General features: G+C 39.6%; 2 protein-coding genes across 2 annotated transcripts in view; both read right to left on the bottom strand.

The window, feature by feature from the left end:
- LOC126851120 (agrin-like) overlaps positions 1–20,231 on the bottom strand; it is a 459,405-nt gene that overhangs the window by 238,486 nt on the left and 200,688 nt on the right. Inside the window, exon 3 of the mRNA XM_050594751.1 lies at positions 9,881–11,396. Coding sequence (XP_050450708.1) covers positions 9,881–11,231 — 1,351 coding nt within the window. The 5' untranslated portion in view covers positions 11,232–11,396. The remainder of the gene's footprint in view (positions 1–9,880; positions 11,397–20,231) is intronic.
- LOC126851163 (uncharacterized) overlaps positions 1–20,231 on the bottom strand; it is a 264,034-nt gene that overhangs the window by 104,412 nt on the left and 139,391 nt on the right. The window lies entirely within an intron of this gene.

Here is a 20,231-nt window from a genome sequence, read left to right as displayed (position 1 = left end):
GTGTAGTGTGATTTAACTTATAACGATTATTAACACGACTTTAGACGACTTTAGACTTTAGACATGACGGTAGACGAGAAAATAAACTTATTCAATACGTGTATACAAAAATATGAGTTTAATTCTATTATCTAAATAATATAGTATCTTATATATTTTTGACAATGCATTTGAAAAATTAATAAAAAAAAGTTTATGAAATAATTGAATATGGATCTAATATATATAATTAATGTTACATATACATTTTACAGAAAGAAAAGGGAAGAAAAAAAGAGATTATTATTTGTTTGCTTTAATATACTATCTTAAAATTCACGACTTAGAAATGATTTTTATGGATAATAAGAATAATCACAATCCATGTCAGCTGTCTAAAATTAACACGCGCTTAAAAAAAATTTCCCAATTTAACCAAGACGTTTTAATAGGAGTAATTCAGTAGAAATTATAAGCAATTAATTGACATTCGATACGTCTACATAGTACACTGAGAATGAACCGACAGATAGCATCATTTCAAAGCAAAGATCGAGCAGTCCTTCATATCGATCAACGACAACCGAAGAGACGTGAAAAACGCGCGAGAGAGCGAACGTCAATCAGCGTGCTGGAAATTACAAAGTTCCGGCGAACTCTCGACCGTAAGTTTGACGTTATTAACAAGGTGCACCCCGGCCGGGTGGTGCGCGCAGTTTTTCCGAAGGAATTTTACACGGGGCAGCGCCCCGGGATGTCGACGACCGGTTCGTTCCCGGGAAATGGCGCGGAAACTGCCCTTCCCCATCTCCCTCTGTGAAATCTCGCGCGAGAAAGAGAGAGAAAAGCAAAGAAAGGCCGCGACGGTTTTATTAAATTAAACGTCAGCTCTCTCGACAAGGCTTTCCCAAGGAGCGGCCGCGTTCTTAGCGACCGGTTTCCGCGCTCTTTCCGCCCGTCGGAATCGTAAAAGCTGACCGTGCCGGATCGCGTTATTCCGCACGCGGCTTCCGTCCGCGGCCGGACTCTCGCGACAAAATTAAATTTCCTATTTTCTTGTCGCGCATTTGATTTATAAGACTTGCCCTGTTTTATGTAAAAGTATTCATGTACGAAATACAGATTCGTTTTCAAGGAATGTACGTCACCCGAGTGTGCTTTCTTCGTGATAAGAAAAAAATTTATAAATTTCTCTCGAGTCTCTTTCAATAGAATAGAGATTTCTCATCTCAAGTTTAATAAATTCATTTATTTATGAATTTCTGTTGAAAAAGATAAGAAATAAATCTATAAATTTTTTTTAATAGTAGATCTTTATAATATTACATAATTTTTTTTGAGTAAATGTTCTGAATTGCAAAATCAGATTGCAAAAGTGAAATAATTCGTATTAGCTATTTTGTGATATCCCTTCAGTCCTTTTGACGCGAATAAAACACAACACAGCGGGTAAATGCCGACGCGAGAAGACCATAATAGGAAAACTATTTGACGTAAGTAATCGCGACAAAAAGCGCGCGGATTCCTGCAGAGAACGATTCTGGAAAGGACGCTCGGAACGACGGGGGCTTCTTGCTGAGGGCCGCTGATACGTGGAGCTTTTTCTCACCACGAAAGTTTTCGAGTTTCAGGAAGCTTGAGGAAGGTTCAGGGCGGCGTGAAAGCGTGGGGAGAGGAAATGTCCGTAATGGAGTGCCGGGGTAGCAAGGACCAGGGATGAAAGGAGGAAAAGATAGATAGAAAGAGAGAAAGAGAGACACACATACAAAAGGAACCGTTGTGGAAAGAGAGGCAGGGAAAAAGAGAGAAAGAGAAACGATGGCGCTGGTGGGATTTATAGGTGCCGGACTTATTAACTCGACGGCAAAGTTAACATTAATCTTGACTCCGGCTCTCGGTAACTCGCGAACAATCCCAATCGCGAGCGATTGGCACGACCTTCCCGTCTTCGACATCGGTCGACGCGCGTTGAACTGTTCATCTTCGTCCTCGGAAATCTCGGAAAATCGCCGCGAGCGAAAGAGGAGAACGAATAGGGAAGGAGACTTTCCCTACCCGCGTGGAAATGAACCGCCGGAAATGCGGAAGCGCGCCATTGTGCCGGTGCCCGGATTTCCGGGAGTGACTCGCAAAGTTGCTCGTTCGACAATCTCTCGTTGGAGAGTTAATTCGAGGCGAACTCAAAAGGATTGGACGAATTTACGGCGGAAGGTAGGAGAGAGAGAGAGAGAAAGAGAAGAGAGATCGAACTTGCCATGAAGCCGAGCTCTTCGGGACTCGGAGTGCCCCGTGCTTAAATCAACTTGATACTTCGATTAGTTTCTTTGCTGTGAAAGTTTTCGGGTTCAGATTTGAATGCGCATCACCGGTGGAAGCCAAAGATTCACCAGGGACCTCCGAGTACTCGATACAACGTCAACCGTTATCGCGATAACCGTTTGGGAAATCGTTTGTTTATAATTTAACGATCATCTTGCTTTATGTAGTAAAACTAGATTGAGATGGAGAGCATTTTTCTTATTACGATCTTAAGTTAATTTTGCTGATATATTAAATTATCTACGAAAGAAAAAGAAAAAAAATTATAAAATAAATAAATTATTATTTATTAATAATAAATAAAATTATTTATTATATCTATTATATATCCTTAGCAGAATCCATAAATAACTCATACGAAATTTATGCCTTAGAAGTTCCTTTAATATAGTGGACTACACGAAGCAATATGTTTCATCGTGACGAACACAATGCTTATAGTACTTTCTATTTCCCTACGTTTTCTCGTGGACGACATTTCCTCGTCTCTCTCTCTCTCTCTCTCTCTCTCTCTCTCTCTCTCTCATTCTCGTAATAATGTAATTTGAAATCGCATGAAACAAACGCACTGTCTCTTTACAGAATGGTAAATGCTCCGGCATACGAACTCCCGTTGTGCAGCGCTTTTACAGCCTGAGAATTTATCTCGCCGGTGAATTTGGTTTGTATCAGTTAAAAGGGTGCAAGTTTCGCCTCGTAATTTCCAACGGTTATCACGCGCAAGCTAACAAATTTTACAGCCGCAACGCGCAATTTCGCCAATTTTACAAGCGCATTTCAAAAGGCGCGGTGCAAAACATGCATCGCGACGCAAAGAATACAATTTTTTTTTTCGATAATCCGTTATGTATTATCGCGATACATTAATTATTAATATCGTCCAGTATCGCTCTCTCTCGGATTTTTAAATTTAATATTTTCTGTTTATATCATTTTAATTGCTAGAATTTTCGTTAAAATGCTGATATTTGCGAATTTATTATTAAACTTCGTAAATAAATATATCCGATACTTTCTTTTCCAATATCAAGCGTACCGCGTGCGGCAGCCGCAATATTCTTTCTTTTTTTTTTATATTTGCATGCCAAATATTCATATAGAATATCGAGAATCTTAGTCGAATTCCTGTTGGAAAAAAGCGGCTTGTTCGGGATGCTACAAAGTAACTCCGCTCGCCATTTAATTATTACCCGTATATCCAATTGTCTCTCTTCCAATTCTCTTCGCCATCTCGTCGCAAACGCAATGGCAATCGATATCATTTTACCTCTCGCGAGATTCGATTATGTCGAGAACGAAAATTGATGGGGATGCGCAAGAGCGTTTAAGCATTTGATGGATCATCGTCCTCTGCGAGTGAGAAGGTACAGGTCGACAGATTCGCGATCTGACTATCTTTCGCGTAGCAATCAAACAGCTACGGAACCCCCCCTGCACCGCAAGGGTAGAATCTCGAAACTTTACATTCGTGCGCAGTTGCATGCAGAATGTGTCATGTAATGCGATTATCTCGAATAGAGAAACGTGGTAGAGAGGGAGGGGGTGGTTTATACGGCGCGGCCGAGACGTAGAAGTAGTATGTATCGAGTTTAACAATGTTGAGCAGTGAGTTGCAAGTACTACAATATTATCTGATTCCCGCGCCCTGAAGCGCACGCGATAAGAAACGAGAGCGCGCCGCTTAACTCCGAGTTAAACATTTCCCTCGTAAGGATACCGGATTTAATCCCGCCGCGTCGAATTATGCAGTTGCTTGTCCGAGATATTAGCGTTTGCGAATGTTACAACTCTCACGACTCCGTTTCGTGCAATTTAAATTTGCGGATGCGACTTGTTACTTGGTGGGAGAAATGGCCGCAATCGGGACAAGAAGACGATAAAAAAGGCAAAGGAGAATCCCTTCGCACACGATCTAGAGATTTGATTCGAGATCGACTCAGGATCATGAGCGACACTACGAATTCGGGAAATATCTTAACGGAATATCCTGCTTTATCCTATTCCGAGGAGAATCTCAAACAGGTTGACGACCCTGCGATATTTACATCAACGTAGACGCGCGCCGGTATATCCAGAAGCCGACAGTGCCTGTAATTTATGTGGAACAAACTCCGGGCTGGGTTTATATGGGAATCGTACGACGGCGGATAAGGAGCGGGCGAGATATCTCCGGCCTTAATATGATCGGCGACGCCCTTAATCCTGAAATCCCGAGCACAGCCCGTCTTCCGCAACCGCGTGCGGCAAGCTTGCTGCAGAATGAGGACGAAATGGCAGAATCGCGGAAAGCTCTCATAAAGGCAGATGCGGACACGTGCCTTACATACTGAAGCCTGATTCTGCGCCAAAGCCGTCGCATTGCATGCTCACTGTATAGGGTGTCCCATCACAAAACCATCATATGCAGACTCCTCGGCGTAAGTTCGATAAAAAATTAACGGCACTCGTCCTCTATTCGCGAAGTTACTTAATTCCATCTAGCCCTTTCGCCACAATTTGCCTCACGGTTCGCCGCTCATTGTCGGCACAATGGAAGCACAATGAAACCGGAGCCGTTACGGACGGAGCATTACAAACGGCGAACAGCTGCGCGGGCATCCAAATCGAATTTCCGAAAATTCCGGCGAAAACATGACGGTCGACAAACCGGGCGCGGGAGGACGATAGCATCCGGGATTCCTACGCGAGTCGGGATTCCGTCGCGGTGAATGTATTGTCCGCGGGACAATGCGGCGGCTGATTGCGAAACGGCCGGGTGAAAACTTGACCCGAAAATAAACCGAATCGCTCGAACGCCTCGGTCCACCACTGCCAAACGCAGTCGTTCGGAATATATCGAGAAAAGAAACTGACGTGAGATCCTATATAGGATGTTTCGGCTCGCTACCGGGTTTTCGATTCGCGAATAAAATTGATATGTATGTAATAATAGTATCTAGATTTTTTTAATTACTTTTTCGATGAATTTTTAAGCGACAAAAATTAAATTCAAGGTTGCACAAGACTCAATACAAGATAACAGTTGCATAAAGTGATGTCAGAATGCAGATACAGTGCATATCAATCAGAGAACCGCGTACATATGCTGTATGCAAAGTTATGTGTAGCTAAATAATTGTGGAAAATTTTATATTGATTATCTTTATTGTATTAATTATTTTTAAATTTGTTAATATAAATGTTTTTATTTATTAAAAAAAAATTTAGTTCATTTAATATAGTAATTTTTTTTTCTCATTTAATTTACATACACAAATATATGTATTTTAACTTTATTAAAAACCATATAATTTTGACTATATTAATCTTGATATTATCTTGATAATTAATTAAAAATCTTGTCTTGATATCTCGTGGCCTAATTAAATTTGACGACATTTAATCGCAGAAAGAATATTTATTAACTTCAAATATAAAGTTTCAAAATTATTCTGCGACTCAAATGTAAACGTTTTCAAGTTTAATTGTCTTTAGATTTCGTTTCAATGCTCGATGCGAGAATGTTGCGACATGTCGTGTATCGTCTGTTGAATTTTTCATCAAATAACGGAAAGCGCGACTTCAAACCGTCCAAAGAATTTGATGGCAGGAATTTTCGGTAGCGGTATTCGGGCGATGGACGGACATCCTCTATGCAACCGTGCATCCCGACGATTCTTCGATCCGAGCACCGACCGAGGCTATTGTCGTGCCATCGCAGGTGAAACGTCGATTCTAAACTGTCGCTGTCGCTCAGCAAAGCAGACATTGGCAGGAAAAAGTGGCTTGCGCGGTGGTGAGTCACGATGATTTGCAAAAGAGAATTCATTCATACTCACATCGCTTGAGCCGGCTTTATCACGCTCGTCAACTCCTCATCGAATTTAAGCGTTCCATATATTTAATAAATTTTTTATTGTCTCATCTCATATATACCATTTCATTATCTAAAATATTATAAATAATAATAAGATACAATGCCATATAAAATATAAATAATAATAAAATGATGTTGCGCGCGCGAGAAGCTGTCCATCAAAGAGATGTTCCAAAAATTGGCTAATGGATCCTTGGAAAAGCGTGGAGAACGAAAAGGCGCCACGAGCGTAAAACTCTACTCACGCAAAATACAAGAGCGGCAATATTCCATAAACCGAGCAAAAATGGAATATATATATATATATATCGAATATCATGCCCGGAACGGAGCGCGGCGAGAGACGGCAGTTTAGTTTTACTTTCTCGGTAATAATGCACGGACTGCTTTTCCGCCCGATTGTAAATATGGTCAGGCCGCGCTCTCCGGCACGATTGTAAATACGATCGGAGCGTGCACGAAAACCCGTTTTTCCCAGACAACTGAATCCGCTCGATCGCAATGAGACGGTTTATATTCTTCGCAGGCGCACTGGAAGCTTCTAAACACGTTACGGTGTGTCATAAACGCCACGAGAAAGCAGCGGCGAATATAGAAAAATGTTTAAAGAGGTGGATGCGAAGAGATTATCAGTGTAATTCATGGGGAAAACTTGTAAATGTGGAATCTATACGAATATTACGTAAGTTCCTGAAGAATAAGACTTGAATTTTTAAAATCTGTACATTTTATATGAAAAAAGAAATTATATATATTATTATTCATATAAAGAAAATATTGTCCTCCTTAATTTGATCTATGATATAATTTAAAGAAAATTGTATTATTAAATTATTTAATTAAATATATAAAAAAAAATATAAGAATTAATCAAATTAGGGGAAAAAATTATTATTATTCGTTTTGTTGGATTCGCTATTGGAAATAAATTTCAGTAAGTAAACTCTTTACCCTCGCTTTCATTTTGCTATATAATTGTTTTTTCTATGTTTCTCTTTTTGTTTTTAATAAACATATATGTATACGCATGAGAAAAAAAATATTTTAATTGCGAACGGAAAAGTAAAATATGCTTCTTTAGAAGCATCGTTGAAGTGGATCTTGTCTCATATATCTAACTCGTGATCCTAGATTGTATAGAAAGCGTGCAAATAAACGGTGAACTTATTTTTCGAAGCTTATTAACAAGAAATAAGGATAGCATGCAATTCTCTCACGTTCAATACAGAAACTTTTTTTACAATAGACTTATATATTTAAAAAAGATATGACCAATTAACGTGCATCAAGTTTACGTAAAGATACTTTTGCAATATTTTTTTCATCAAATACCAACCAATGACTTTTATATCATAGGAAAAAAAAATTTTTTTTACTTTTACTAGCATTTTCCTCATATAAATCAAACGCAATATATAAATGCATAATTATTTAATCATTGATAATCTTATTTTTTCGTGTTTTACATCGCCAAAGGTAGATATAAATATATTGTTCTCTCTCTCTTTTTTTTCTATAAAATTTTAACTTATCAAATTTTTACTTTATGACTCATTGAAGTTTATAACTCACGAGAATAATTGGAAATAAACCATCTATGCATACTACGAGACAGTCGACTGCCATAGCAGAGATTTCATACGTTATTCTGTAACAAACTTATCTGTGAGGAAAGGTTTTGATATAGGGCTTAACCATGTTTATAACCGCGTAAGCAGAAAAGTACTTCTGCACACGTTTTCACGGCGGTATTTATCGCAATATTTCATACAGCGCGGAATATCCTATTTTTGTTTCGCTTCGCGGACGTTTTCACCTAAAAATGTCTGTTGTTCAATGTTACGCTAACATCCGCGCGCTCGCTGCGTTCTATGCATTTTCCTTTGAAAATTATTTAACAAGAACAATCCATTAGCGACTTTTGAAAATAATCTTCCGCGCGCAAATCAACAAAGTTATTCAATTAGTCTCACGTTTTATATGAGAAACAAAATAGAATATATTTTTGATTTTGTTTCTTTTTTATCTACGCAATAATGCATTATTACTTAATTATTGGAATCTTCCTGGCGATATAAATAGATTAATATCTAATAAAATTCGTTATGCAAAGATTTTTAAAGTCACCAACATTCACCGGTTGAATAGTTATTATTATAAACATCACAGAACTTATAGGATGAATCTGCGAGACTCTATTCTTTCTTTATATTAGATCAGAGACAAGATTGCTAGCCTTCTCGGTAAGATGATTTTGCATTGCTTTCTGTTGCCATTCGTCCTCAACAAACACGATCGTGCATGAAGCGAAAACAGATTGGCCCGTCCGGCGTAGGGTCCGTCATTCTTTTCCACCTATTTTCCTTAAACCCACTGGCCCGCCTTCCATCCACCGGTCGCATTGTAATTCCGACTGAACAGTTTCGCTAGTGGCAAGTTCCTACGTGCTCGGCATGTCAAATTCGACACATAAAACTGCCGCAGAGACAGTAACCGCTCCGGCTTAACGTATCGTCGGCACGTGTCACCGTCCTCGTCCTCGTCGTCGTCGTCGTCGGCGGTGTCGTTGTGTAGTCGTCGTCTATCCTTGCATTACTATGCCATTACTATGGCAAACGCGCGGACGCCCGTAAATAATTGGTATCGGATGCTCATTAACTAAAACGCCCGCCGTTATCGGCGAGTCGGCTCACGAGCGCCGTAATGCGACAATAAAATGCGCAGAGTGCAATATAGGATGTCCCGAAAGAGATAAATCAATCTTTCGCGAGAGTGGATGGGGTAGTACTTTTAGTTGCGTACTCTCTTTCAATAATTAATTGAAAGCCCAAAAAAATTAAATGAAGAGAATATTAAAATATTTATACAATGTAAAAAAGAAAAAGTTTTGAAAAAATAAGATTCGAGAAAATGACACACGTCACAATTTTTTAATTGTGAGTAAACTTTAATAAAAACTTAGGATATTTATAGAAATGGTGATACACACACACACACATATATATATATTGTTTTCAATTAATTCTTGAAGAAGAAAAATCGTTTACGTGTTTGTCCAATTATAATTGGGAAGAAACGCATGGTATTTAGGGCGTTCTACATAAGAACGAATAGCACATCTTATTAACAAGCGGTGAACAAAGAAAGAAATAATGCAAGACGTTTATTAGCAGTGACTCTGCGTCTTAGATGTTCAACATTCGTATCTCATCACGGTTCGTTATCGAGCGCCGTTGCCTTTAATTAATTCTCGTTAAAGAATTAACTTTGATTAAATTGATGAACACGACTATATCCGTTCGACACTATAGATTGGACAAGAAAATTTACTGCTATTAATATTTATTTAAAATAATTTTTAAAATAAATATTTACATTGAAATTAATACACAAGAGACACAAATTCTGTAAATTGCCTATAATATAAAATTACATCCTTAAACAAAACAATTATTTTTGATCTTACTTTAGCACAGAAATCTCGATAAATTTTTTGCATGCAACATTCAGAATACAAAAACAAACTTATAAAAAATTACTGTTATGAAAAAAATCTATAGAAAATTTTTACGCTAGAGTACATTTCCGTGAAAAATGTTTATAAATTATTTTTCAGAACAAAAAACTAAAAAAAAATTTAGTTTTGCGAAAATCAAGCGTGAAAAATAAAACCTAAAACTTTTCAAAAACACAGAAATTCGTTATAAAGTAACGATAAAAACTTACAATTGAAATACAATAATATTCCAGCGACGAAGACAAAGATGACGACCAGCAGCACCAGCAGGAGCAGTAGTATAGTCGGCCTGCACCAAGGACTTCTGATTACCTCAGTTTGTCTACTATCCTTGGACCGTTTCTGGTCGACTACGGCGGACTCACCGCTAACATTTACCACGACGCCTTTATAAGTGTACTGAGGCGCCTTCTTGTCCGCCAAGAAACCGTGATCGTCTTCAGGATCCGAATAGACTCCATAGGCTTCGAAATTACTCTTCCTGTATCCATTCATCTTTTCCGCGCTAGTCTCTTCCTGATCCTGATGCTTCCTGGCATACGCACCGGACGAGGACGAGCCCAGCTCGCCAATCTTCAGGGTCTGATCGTAAGACTTGTCCTGGTACCTGGATGACGTCGTGCCTTCGTACTTGGATCTTTCATAGCTCTTGGAGCTCGTTAACCCGTACTTAGGCTCGTAACTACCCTTGCTACCGCCCTCGTACGTCTGCTCGTCGTACTTGGGCTCGTAGGTAGGCCTGGGCTCATATGTCGGCTCGTAGGACTTGCTGCTCTCGTACCTGGGCAAAGTGCCGTACATCTTGCTAACCGAGTGATACTTGCTCTCATATTGTCTGGCTGGTGGTTCTTGCTGTCCGGAGCAGGCAAGATCGTAAGCAGAATCATGAGTCTTCACGCCTGACTCGTAACCCTTGGAGGCGGCTGACTCGTAGATCTTGCCCGGATGATGATGGAGATGATCCTTCTTTGGCTCCAGCTTCAATGTCTCCTCGGCATAACGCGACGCGTACTCGTAGTCGGTCAAATCCCGCGAGTATCGTCTGCTCGAGTCCGGTAGCTCCGGATAAGCCCTGCTAAGCTTCTGCGCGTCGTTACGATCGTAAGGCGCATCCAGGTCTGATTCCTGGTAAGTTCGCTGATCCGCGCGACGATCGGCGTATCTCAGTCCGTCTTCCGGATAGATCCTATTATCGAACCTTTCGAGGTTCTCTCGATCGAAGCCGACGCCCGCCTTTCGATCGTAATTCCGGTATCCCCTCGACTGATCGTGGTAGGCACCCTCGTGATAGGCCGGCGCCGCTGAGGCGGACGATTGAGGATCTTGATAGGACTTGATCTCTTGGTACTCCAGGTAACGGGAGGACCTACGCTCGCTACCATAGTCCATCGAGCCTTCAACCACGTTAGGCAATTTGCTGCTCAAATTCTCACCAGTTCCGGCGGACAGTGCCTGGCAAGTCTCCGCATGCTCGACCAGATTTGGCAGCCGCGACAACGAGCTACCTGGCGTGTTCTCCGTCAGGTCGAGCTTGAGGCCATTGCTGCTGGTCCTGCGCATTTTCGAGGATTTGCATGATCGTTCCGGAACGATCGCGCTACGATCGGTGAATGATGACGTTGGCGATGACCAGTCAACGGCTAAAGTTTTTGTAGCGCGATTTAATTAAAGATGCATTTTTGTGTTAGTAACGGATTCTTCGCGGGATTAGCGGGTGAGCTAAGTCTGAAAGCAAAGAGAGAAAAGAAGGAGATTGTTAGTGCGGTTAGTAAATAGATAGTTTTAACAGTCTTAATATTACAAACTTATTTAGTTAGTAAGAGATAGATTAATAAGAGGAGCTTCCTTTATCGTTATATTTTTTTCCAGAATTTTAATAAGCGGTTTAAGACAAGATTATCTCATCTTAATGCGATAATTACTAATTTAATATATTAATAAAACGCTCAATTTTAATTAATTTATAACTTTCCTAGCATAGAAAATAATACTAAAATTATAAAGACGAAAGGAAAAATTTTAATTAGTATTTGATGGTTCAATTCACTTCTTGATCTTTTACAATAGCGAATCAGAATTACGAAGGCGTATCTATGGTTCGTTATCGATATGTATCTCTCTCTCTCTCTTGATACGGCATTCAGGGTAGCAATATTCTGTAAGCGCTTCTCCAGACTGCGATTACCCTCCGCATGCTCGGTAGCTCACGAATGGCCGCTACAGCCAATGATGACGATAATACTCGATCGTGCGTGACCAAAATGCGGCTGCATCGCAGTCAATGATAATGCGCCCGTCGAATGCATCGGTCGCGGAGTTCCCGGAAAATTGAAGTTGCTTGAACACAATGAATAGACGATGGCAGCGTTGCAAGGCAAACAATTTCTTTATCGTATAAAGATTCGATTAAGCGCGATCTACTTTTCCATTGCGATTTCATCTTTCCCTCCCTCGTTTCGAGAAACTCCCGTTTCTCGTAATAAATTCTATGTTCACATCACTCCTATGTCTCCAATGTTTTCTCGAGGATATTTAATATTAATGCCAAAATAATAACATGCCAATCGCGTACACGCGGTCGCATAGGGGAGTCACGCAACTTTTATTACATTATTATGCGTGTTTCAGATGACTTCGTTCAAGTAAATTGCATCTATGCTAATGCTTCCATTATAATCCCATAAATCTCTCTGCTTTATTTTTCAAATAACACACTCTATTCCACTTTTCATAATTTCAGACAAAAAAAAACAAAAAGAAAAATACATATATACATATAAATTTATATAAATTTTTGATATACATTTTTTATATAAATTTATGTCATTCTTTAGAACAATTGACATAAATTCAGTCGCTATTGTTATATTTCAAAAATCAACTACATTCCTCAGGATGATATCTTAGATCTAAGATCATCGAGTTTAACAAAGCCTATGGTTAATAGAATTCCAATTTTAATTTATTGAATAGATTAGTATACAGCGCTGTCAAATCGACGCTGGATCGATAAATCACATTATTGAGCCACGTCTCTTTCGATTACAATCAGTATATAGTCCGGTTCGATTCCCTTCTCATTGTCAGTCGACGATACGGGGCGTATTCACGATTGAACGCCCACGGCGGATCGATCGATAATTAATTAAACGCGATTGCGGAGGAACGACAAACGTCGCGCTTCCGGAAGTTTCCACCGGATATATACCGACAAGAATACCACGTCACCTGTCTCCCATAGTTGCGGACTTCTTCGAGGGGTGTTTCGCAAACCTATCTCGTTTCGCGAGACGACGTTTGCCTTACATTATGTCATATCATATCCGGGACGGTTGATTTTCTTAATCCTTAATGAATAAGACGACATAACTTTAATCAAGTAAAGTTTTAATCGTCCGCGGACGCTGATTTACGGAGAACTCTCTCTATGAAATTTACAAGAATGATGAGATTATATAATAGTTGATATAAGATCCGACAAGTTCCGAGACACAATTTATACTTCTATAGTGACGTTCACAAATTGTCATTTATTCAATCTTCTTTGAGATATTACAATACATTTTGGCAAAATCTTTTACCCTAGTTTGCATTAAACCAAATAAAAACAATATATGTTATAATCAGCTGATAGAACGTCTCCTTCCGGCGTTCAAACGTTGATGATTCTCGCGCCACAAGCCAATGCTGTTGGTCATAAAATTTTTTCTAGCGACTAAACTGAAGTAATAAGTATGACAAGGGCTCAAAGGAGATTGCTGTTCCGCATGCAAATATGATTAGTTCCGGCGCGTAACTTCATTTGCGTATATTAAAAGCGCGGATAGCTCACTTTATGCAAACGACGACGGGATGGGCGTCGAGAATGAAGGGAGCGGGCAGCGAACTGTTGAGGGGACGAAAAGAGTGGAAAAAAAATGTTTCGCGAAGAGTTATAAAGAGCGACGAGCGAGAGGAGAAGCCCGTTGGAAAAATAGGCGACTGGTGGTGCAGAACGGAGAAGCGATGATGGCATCCTTCTCTAGGAATCCTGATTGCCGATCCTTAAATATCTCCGGTCGCACGGTGGCGTCTCGCACTTAAAAGTAACGTAACTTTCTAAAAGAATGGTAATTGCGTGCCGCGTGCCTAGCTCTACAAAAATGCATCGGGCCATAAGCTTCTTCACTCGAAGAAGAAAAAAAAACAGATATTAAATCGAGAAACGTATCTCTAATAGATTATCTCTGTTATATCGGATGTTTATTTATCAAGTATTCGTGGCCTGCCAACGCCGGGCGTGACAGAAATAAAATATGCTAGACACTGGATATGCTTAAAAAAAAAAATCGATGCTACAAATCTTTCCAGCATCCTATTTATGCCCATCTTTCTTCAGTAATTCGAAATCCGACAGAATGTGTCACTTGGTTCGTGTTATTTGTCACAATTAAGGCAATTAAGGCTTTAATTAAGAAAAAATATGATATAATTGAGACAACATATCTATTGTATAATACTTTCAATACTTGTAGTTTTTCTTATTTCGTTACGCATACAATAATCTCTTAGAATTTCTTTTTTAACAGGAATGTTTAAAATCTGTGAAAACTGCGTTTCTTTCCATCCTATTCTCCCTCTGTCTCTCTCTTTCGCGTCACTTGGATGAAACTCGATTTTCGTAACCGCGAATAGTCGCGTTCGCATTTGACTCGCCGATAGCGACAACGTAATATCCAGGGGAGAGAGCGGAATTAATCCGCCTCTCGCTTTTTGCCCTCTGCAGTTGCTGTCGTGCGAGGAACGTTTCCTCTGGCGTTTCGCATCGAATGGCGGCGATTATTGTCGCGGGCAAAAGCCTAGCTACGGCCGGAAACAATTCGAGGCTGCGAGCTGCCGGATTAGTAAACGCAAGTCCGTGTTCTCAGTCTCTCTCTTTCTCTCTTCGATCTCACCATTTCGTTCTATATATCGCTCCGTATTCAAACTACCCGAAATACCGACGCACGCCCGATCGCCGTATGAAACTATTTTGCTTAATGAAGCGCCGTTAAAACTTTCCCCGATAATACCCGGGACTCGACTTGCCTTCCCGTGATTCCGTCGACTTCGTCGTACGACCATTCGGACGCCGCCGGAAGATATTCCGAAATTGCACACGGCATATCCCGCCGACTAATAATTCCATCTCGGTATGCACGGCCATTCGATGGCAGGGAGCCCATGACTATAGAGTAACCCTCTATATAAGACTAATATGGGATATCATTCTCGATTGGTTGGAATCGTTAAATGTAACGATTGTTTGACCAAGATTTCAAGCCAGGGACTAACGTTAAGTAGAATATAATATAATAAATATCTGTGCCACGAACATTTCTCGGATATGGTAGATCCATAGAAAACGATGGCTCTGTAGATCAAAATTAAGAAGCTCATGAGACTCGTTATACCTGACAACCATCTGTCATAAAATTGCAAATAAAGAATATCGGCAATTGAAGAAATGGAGAAAATGTCGTCGCGCAAAATATACATATATACGTCGAACTCGTTATTTTTCAAAAACTCACTATCTCCTGTTACCGAATGTCACTATAGATAGACATCAAATGGAGATAGCGAGTTTTACAACGAAAAATCACACGTTATGCTCAAAACGATATTGTCGCGCGAGGACTTTACGCTCGGGAAATTTTCGATCTACAATAAACATTTCGATCGCGTTCTCCCGCCGATTCACGCGCGAGAAAAGATCTCACGATTTTCATGCCGCCATCCTCCGCGAAGAAATTATGCTCTTCGATCAACCTCGCGCGTAAATCTTCACATAATTAAATAGCTTTGACTTGACCGGTTATTACGAGAAAGTATGTAACAAGATTAATCTCAAGACGCGGTTAACGAGTTTTCTGCTTGAGAGATACTTCGACGCTTTTGCGAAGAACGAAGAGAAGAAGAAGGAGGAGAGAAAGAGACGGAGAAAGTATCGAGAAATATTTGAAAGAAACAAATTAAATTATCTAGGACTGCTTAACTTTACTGCCTTGTATATAGAGATATACACACACACACACACACACACACACACACACACACACACACACACACACACACACACACACACACACACACACACACACACACACACGCACACGCACACGCACACGCACACGCACACGCGCACGCACACACACACGCACACGCACACGCACACGCACACACACACACACACACACACACATATATATATATATATATATATATATATATATATATATATATATAGAGAGAGAGAGATAGAGTAGAGAGAGAGAGAGAGAGAGAGAGAGAGAGATTGCAGAATTTTAGAGTCACAGGCGATAAATGATTTCGCATGCAAAGTTTTGCAACTTTCAAACTTTCAACTTTAAGCGTCTTGATAATCAATATACGCATTAAGTTTATTATGTTATAGTAAATTTTCTTTGAAATTCCCGCAGATATAATAAATTAGTCTTACTATCTCTATAACATATTAATATAACAATAATATTACACTATATAAATAATAATTGTTTTTAATAATATAGAAGAGAGAGAAAATAATTTTTTTTTTCAAACCGTAACAATTGCAATCAGGAGAACATATGCAACTTTAAAGATTTTCTACCGTATTTTTCCGAAAATTTCCATTAAAAATTATTCTTTTCGCGATAAATTTTAAAAATTATTCTCTGATGTTTAATAGAGTACATTCAGTGGTGACAATCTAGTCTGTCTGCAAGCATAGATAATCGAGAACGAAATTGCGTTTTGTAGCCTCTCGATGAAAAAATAAATAAATAAAGTGTGTCCTGTGAAAATATTTGTATAGTCGCGGGGCAGCGAATATTTGATTCCCTCTCAACCGAATAATCCGCCTCGAATAATTCCGATGACTCCGGCGGCAGTTTTTACGTGCGTGCTGAGACCGAAACTGGATTCGTACGTACGTAACGATTTGCTCGCGAAAAGGCTAATTTGCACGGCTAAGAGTTCATCCATAAGCTATCCGGTGGGATCGATATTCCTGGCAACGACATTGCGAATAGTCGTGCTCGTCGTCGAATGATAGTTTCGATTTTCTTCAGGCAAATGACGATGAAGGAGAATAAGTATATCGCTACGATCGCGTACAATTCTGTCAGTAAGTTCATCGATTGAAATTTCGTGCGATTTTTTAACGCTTTTCACGAATTTAAATCCAGAAATGATATTTGCGCGCGAGAATATTAATTATTTGACAGAAAGGGATAAACTGCATAGAGGCCATCGATAAAAACTAAAAAGAGAAATTAATTGTGCAATCAGACGATCAAACGAGCGTTATTTTTTCGTTAGGACATATACAAGCATCGTGACAATTATATCATAGCACAAACATCGAAATGTCAACACAAGATTTGATGTGAAAATCACAACGCAGCTGCGTGGACACACATCTATCGGAAGTTGAATTATTCCACAAACAATTTTTAGCGATATTTCGCCGTCACAAAAATCTGTCCTACATCGAAAAACGTTATCGGCTTTACGAAGTTTCAACGGCGGGACGCGGCATCATTTTTCGGCCGTTTATTCGGCCGTTTGACGCATCATGACTGATCCACTGACGGCATCCTATCGTTTCGAATCATCCGCTGTTGTCGCAAATTTCGCACCTCTTTCTCTTCGCGCATCCCTGACGACCATCCCTCTCGACAATCCCGTAAAAACTGTTGAATTATTTATGTTTTTTTTTTCCCGGAATCCGCAGTTGCAGCGCAGGATGCAAATGCATCTTCTTTTTGCCGTCCTTTTGAATGTTTAATGCCGGACCCGCAGAACTCGCCTCTCTTTTCCATTCACCCTGTGAATCCTATCCTTCTCACCTATCCTGGTTGACCAGCGAGCCGTGGAGAAACAAGACCGGACGTGCAAGAGTAAACGAGGTGAAGAGTCGTCGTGCAAGAATACGAAAAAGCTAGAGACTATAATGACAGAAGGGAATTTATGTGTAACAAAGAAATTAACGCGACCGAAATACATGAGGAATTGAGAGAAATTTTTAAACCAAGAGATATTAACGAGCAAAATATAATCATTATAAATGGTATAAAATAGCCATAAAAAATTAATGAGTGAATATAAATATTACATTTTTACAATGAATTAAAAAATCTAGAAAAAAAATTAAAATTATTAATAATTCTTGGAGTTTTAGCGTTTAAAAGAGGAAAACAACTTTTCATCTGTTTTTCTGAGCAATATTTATGTGATGTTACATTTATATCACGTAAAAATTTACATGGGATATTTCATTAAAGTTATTAGATAAGATTAGAATACACATTGCATATAGAAATAAATATCTGCAAATTTTTTTTTTTTTTCCTTGCGTTACGAAAAATATGATGAACGTGGGAGGCAGGGCGGGTAAAAGAGACAGATAGGGAAGAGGGTGAGACAAAAGAACGTCGAGAAGAGAACAAACACAGGTGAAATCGATTTTAGCCGACTAGTGCGGCGTCGACCTATCGCACGGGTCTCGAAAGGTACATATTAGGTGCTTCAGTCGTAATGGGCGCAATCAAACGTTAGGATTACGAGTCGAGGAAGGAAGGATTGGGAAGAGGAGGATAGCAAGGAGGAAGGTTAAAAAGGAAGGTTGCCTTGCAGTTTCAGATGCATAAACAAGTTGCGCAAGAACGTGTATGTACGCCTGGAATGGCACAAACACACGTTGAAGCGTATGAGAATCATAAGACGACGTTTAAACTAGTAAAAGGAAAGCTATGATTGAGCTTAAATTCAACGCAATCGTCGTCTTATCGTCTCTTGCACGCTCCTCTTTCTAGCTTTCGCTTAACTGATATCTTCGGGAAATTGACGCTAGCTATCGTCGCTATGCATTTTTCAAAGCTTTTTTATTATCACTAGTTTAGCCAGTTTGCGATGATAACTAAATTTCAATATTTTATTATAAAGTAAAATTCTTTTAGTTTGTTCAATAAATTGATCACAAAGAGAAAAGAAATAAATTTTTGTATTTTTCCATTCATTCATGCGTTGATAAAAGCGATACGTGGGTATTCCTGTCAAAACAACAAATTCGCTCCGAATTTTTCAAAACATTTTATCAAAAAAATTATATAATTTTATGATGTGTCGTGTAAATATAAAAGAAATACATCTCGTACAATTAAAATTTTTTCTTTCGTGTTTGACGGACCGTACGGCCACGTGATAAAGCACGTGCACAAAATTACGAGTGTCTTTGTTCTCATTTCTAATTTTATTATTAATTCGGCTGTATCCACATGAATACACGCTAGGATTTTCGCTGAATTATATAATATCAGAAAATATTTTGCCCGCAATCTCTTTTCCCTTCTTTCGCTATGGAAAACAATAACAAAATATTATGCATATGTGCTCCGCCACGTTACCCTCGGATCTAATTTTAAGGAAAAACGCCCGATAGCCCGCTATAGCTCGCCACATCTTATTGTTTCGGCGCAAAGTATACAAAGGCTTCGATCAATATCGATATTTTTGCGTGTCCGCGAAAGAGAAAAGTCGCTGCAAAATGTTTATTTTTTATAAGTTGTACATTTTATTATTTATTATAAGTTATACAGAGACGTTGTAAATGTGTCGTTTCAATATAACATCTCTATCTAGTAACAATGCTCCTCTAGGAATAATCGCCTTGGAATTGCTTGGATTGCGTCGTTGCTATTCATAAATGTTAACGCGAGTGCGCCGAGGAACACGGACAATCACCATCTTATTCTTATCAGGGTAATGCGCTTTAGAAGCGTTCCGCGTTCAGCGACGTTCCGCTTTCAGCTACTCGAAGTAGAGAAACCCTTCGATAGTCAGCCGTGAACACGTGCGCACCTCTATTGCGGATGAAACATACAATGTGTCCTCTCACCTAACAGACAACATTTTTACTATACAGATTCTTGCCAAGAATTGATTTCTTTCTCGCAAAGATTTCACCATCGTTGTTTATTTTCTTCTTCGAGACATCAAACATCGGAGCGTTTAAGTGTCAAATTAAAGTCACGCTTTTAAAATCGATTAAACTTGATCGAGAAGAAAAATGCTTCGTCGCTCATTTGCATAGCGACTTTATAGCGATAACATAACATTGAAACGACCGTCGTTTCTCTTCTCAGCTTCGCTTGAGATACCTGCGTTCGCGGTAATTCCGCAACACCTTGTACATGTAACATAAGGCAGTTCGCGCATCTCGAACGAGGCTGGTTGCGCGTATTGTGTATATGGCTGTTAGACCAACCCCAGTATGGCCCTTTTGTGTCCGGCAGGAGTCAGCAGTACGCCCCTGAGGGCACTTCGGTGCTCGTGCAACGTCTCGACCGGAAGGACTTTCGTGTCGGGCGACAACGCCACCCACTTTCATCCCGTTCCTTCACGACCTCTTCTTATTTTTCCCTTCGCGTTCTTCTTGTCTTTTCTCTCTTTCTCTCTCTCTCTCTCTTTTGTTTCCTTTCTCTCTCGGTGCCGTTAAATAAATACTTAAATAAAAAGAGCAAGAGAGATAACGCCCGA

The sequence above is a fragment of the Cataglyphis hispanica genome, chromosome 7, assembly GCF_021464435.1.
Source record: "Cataglyphis hispanica isolate Lineage 1 chromosome 7, ULB_Chis1_1.0, whole genome shotgun sequence".
Taxonomy (NCBI): Eukaryota; Metazoa; Arthropoda; class Insecta; order Hymenoptera; family Formicidae; genus Cataglyphis; species Cataglyphis hispanica.
Note: the sequence above shows the minus strand (reverse complement) of the source record. Positions and strands in the feature narration are given on the sequence as shown.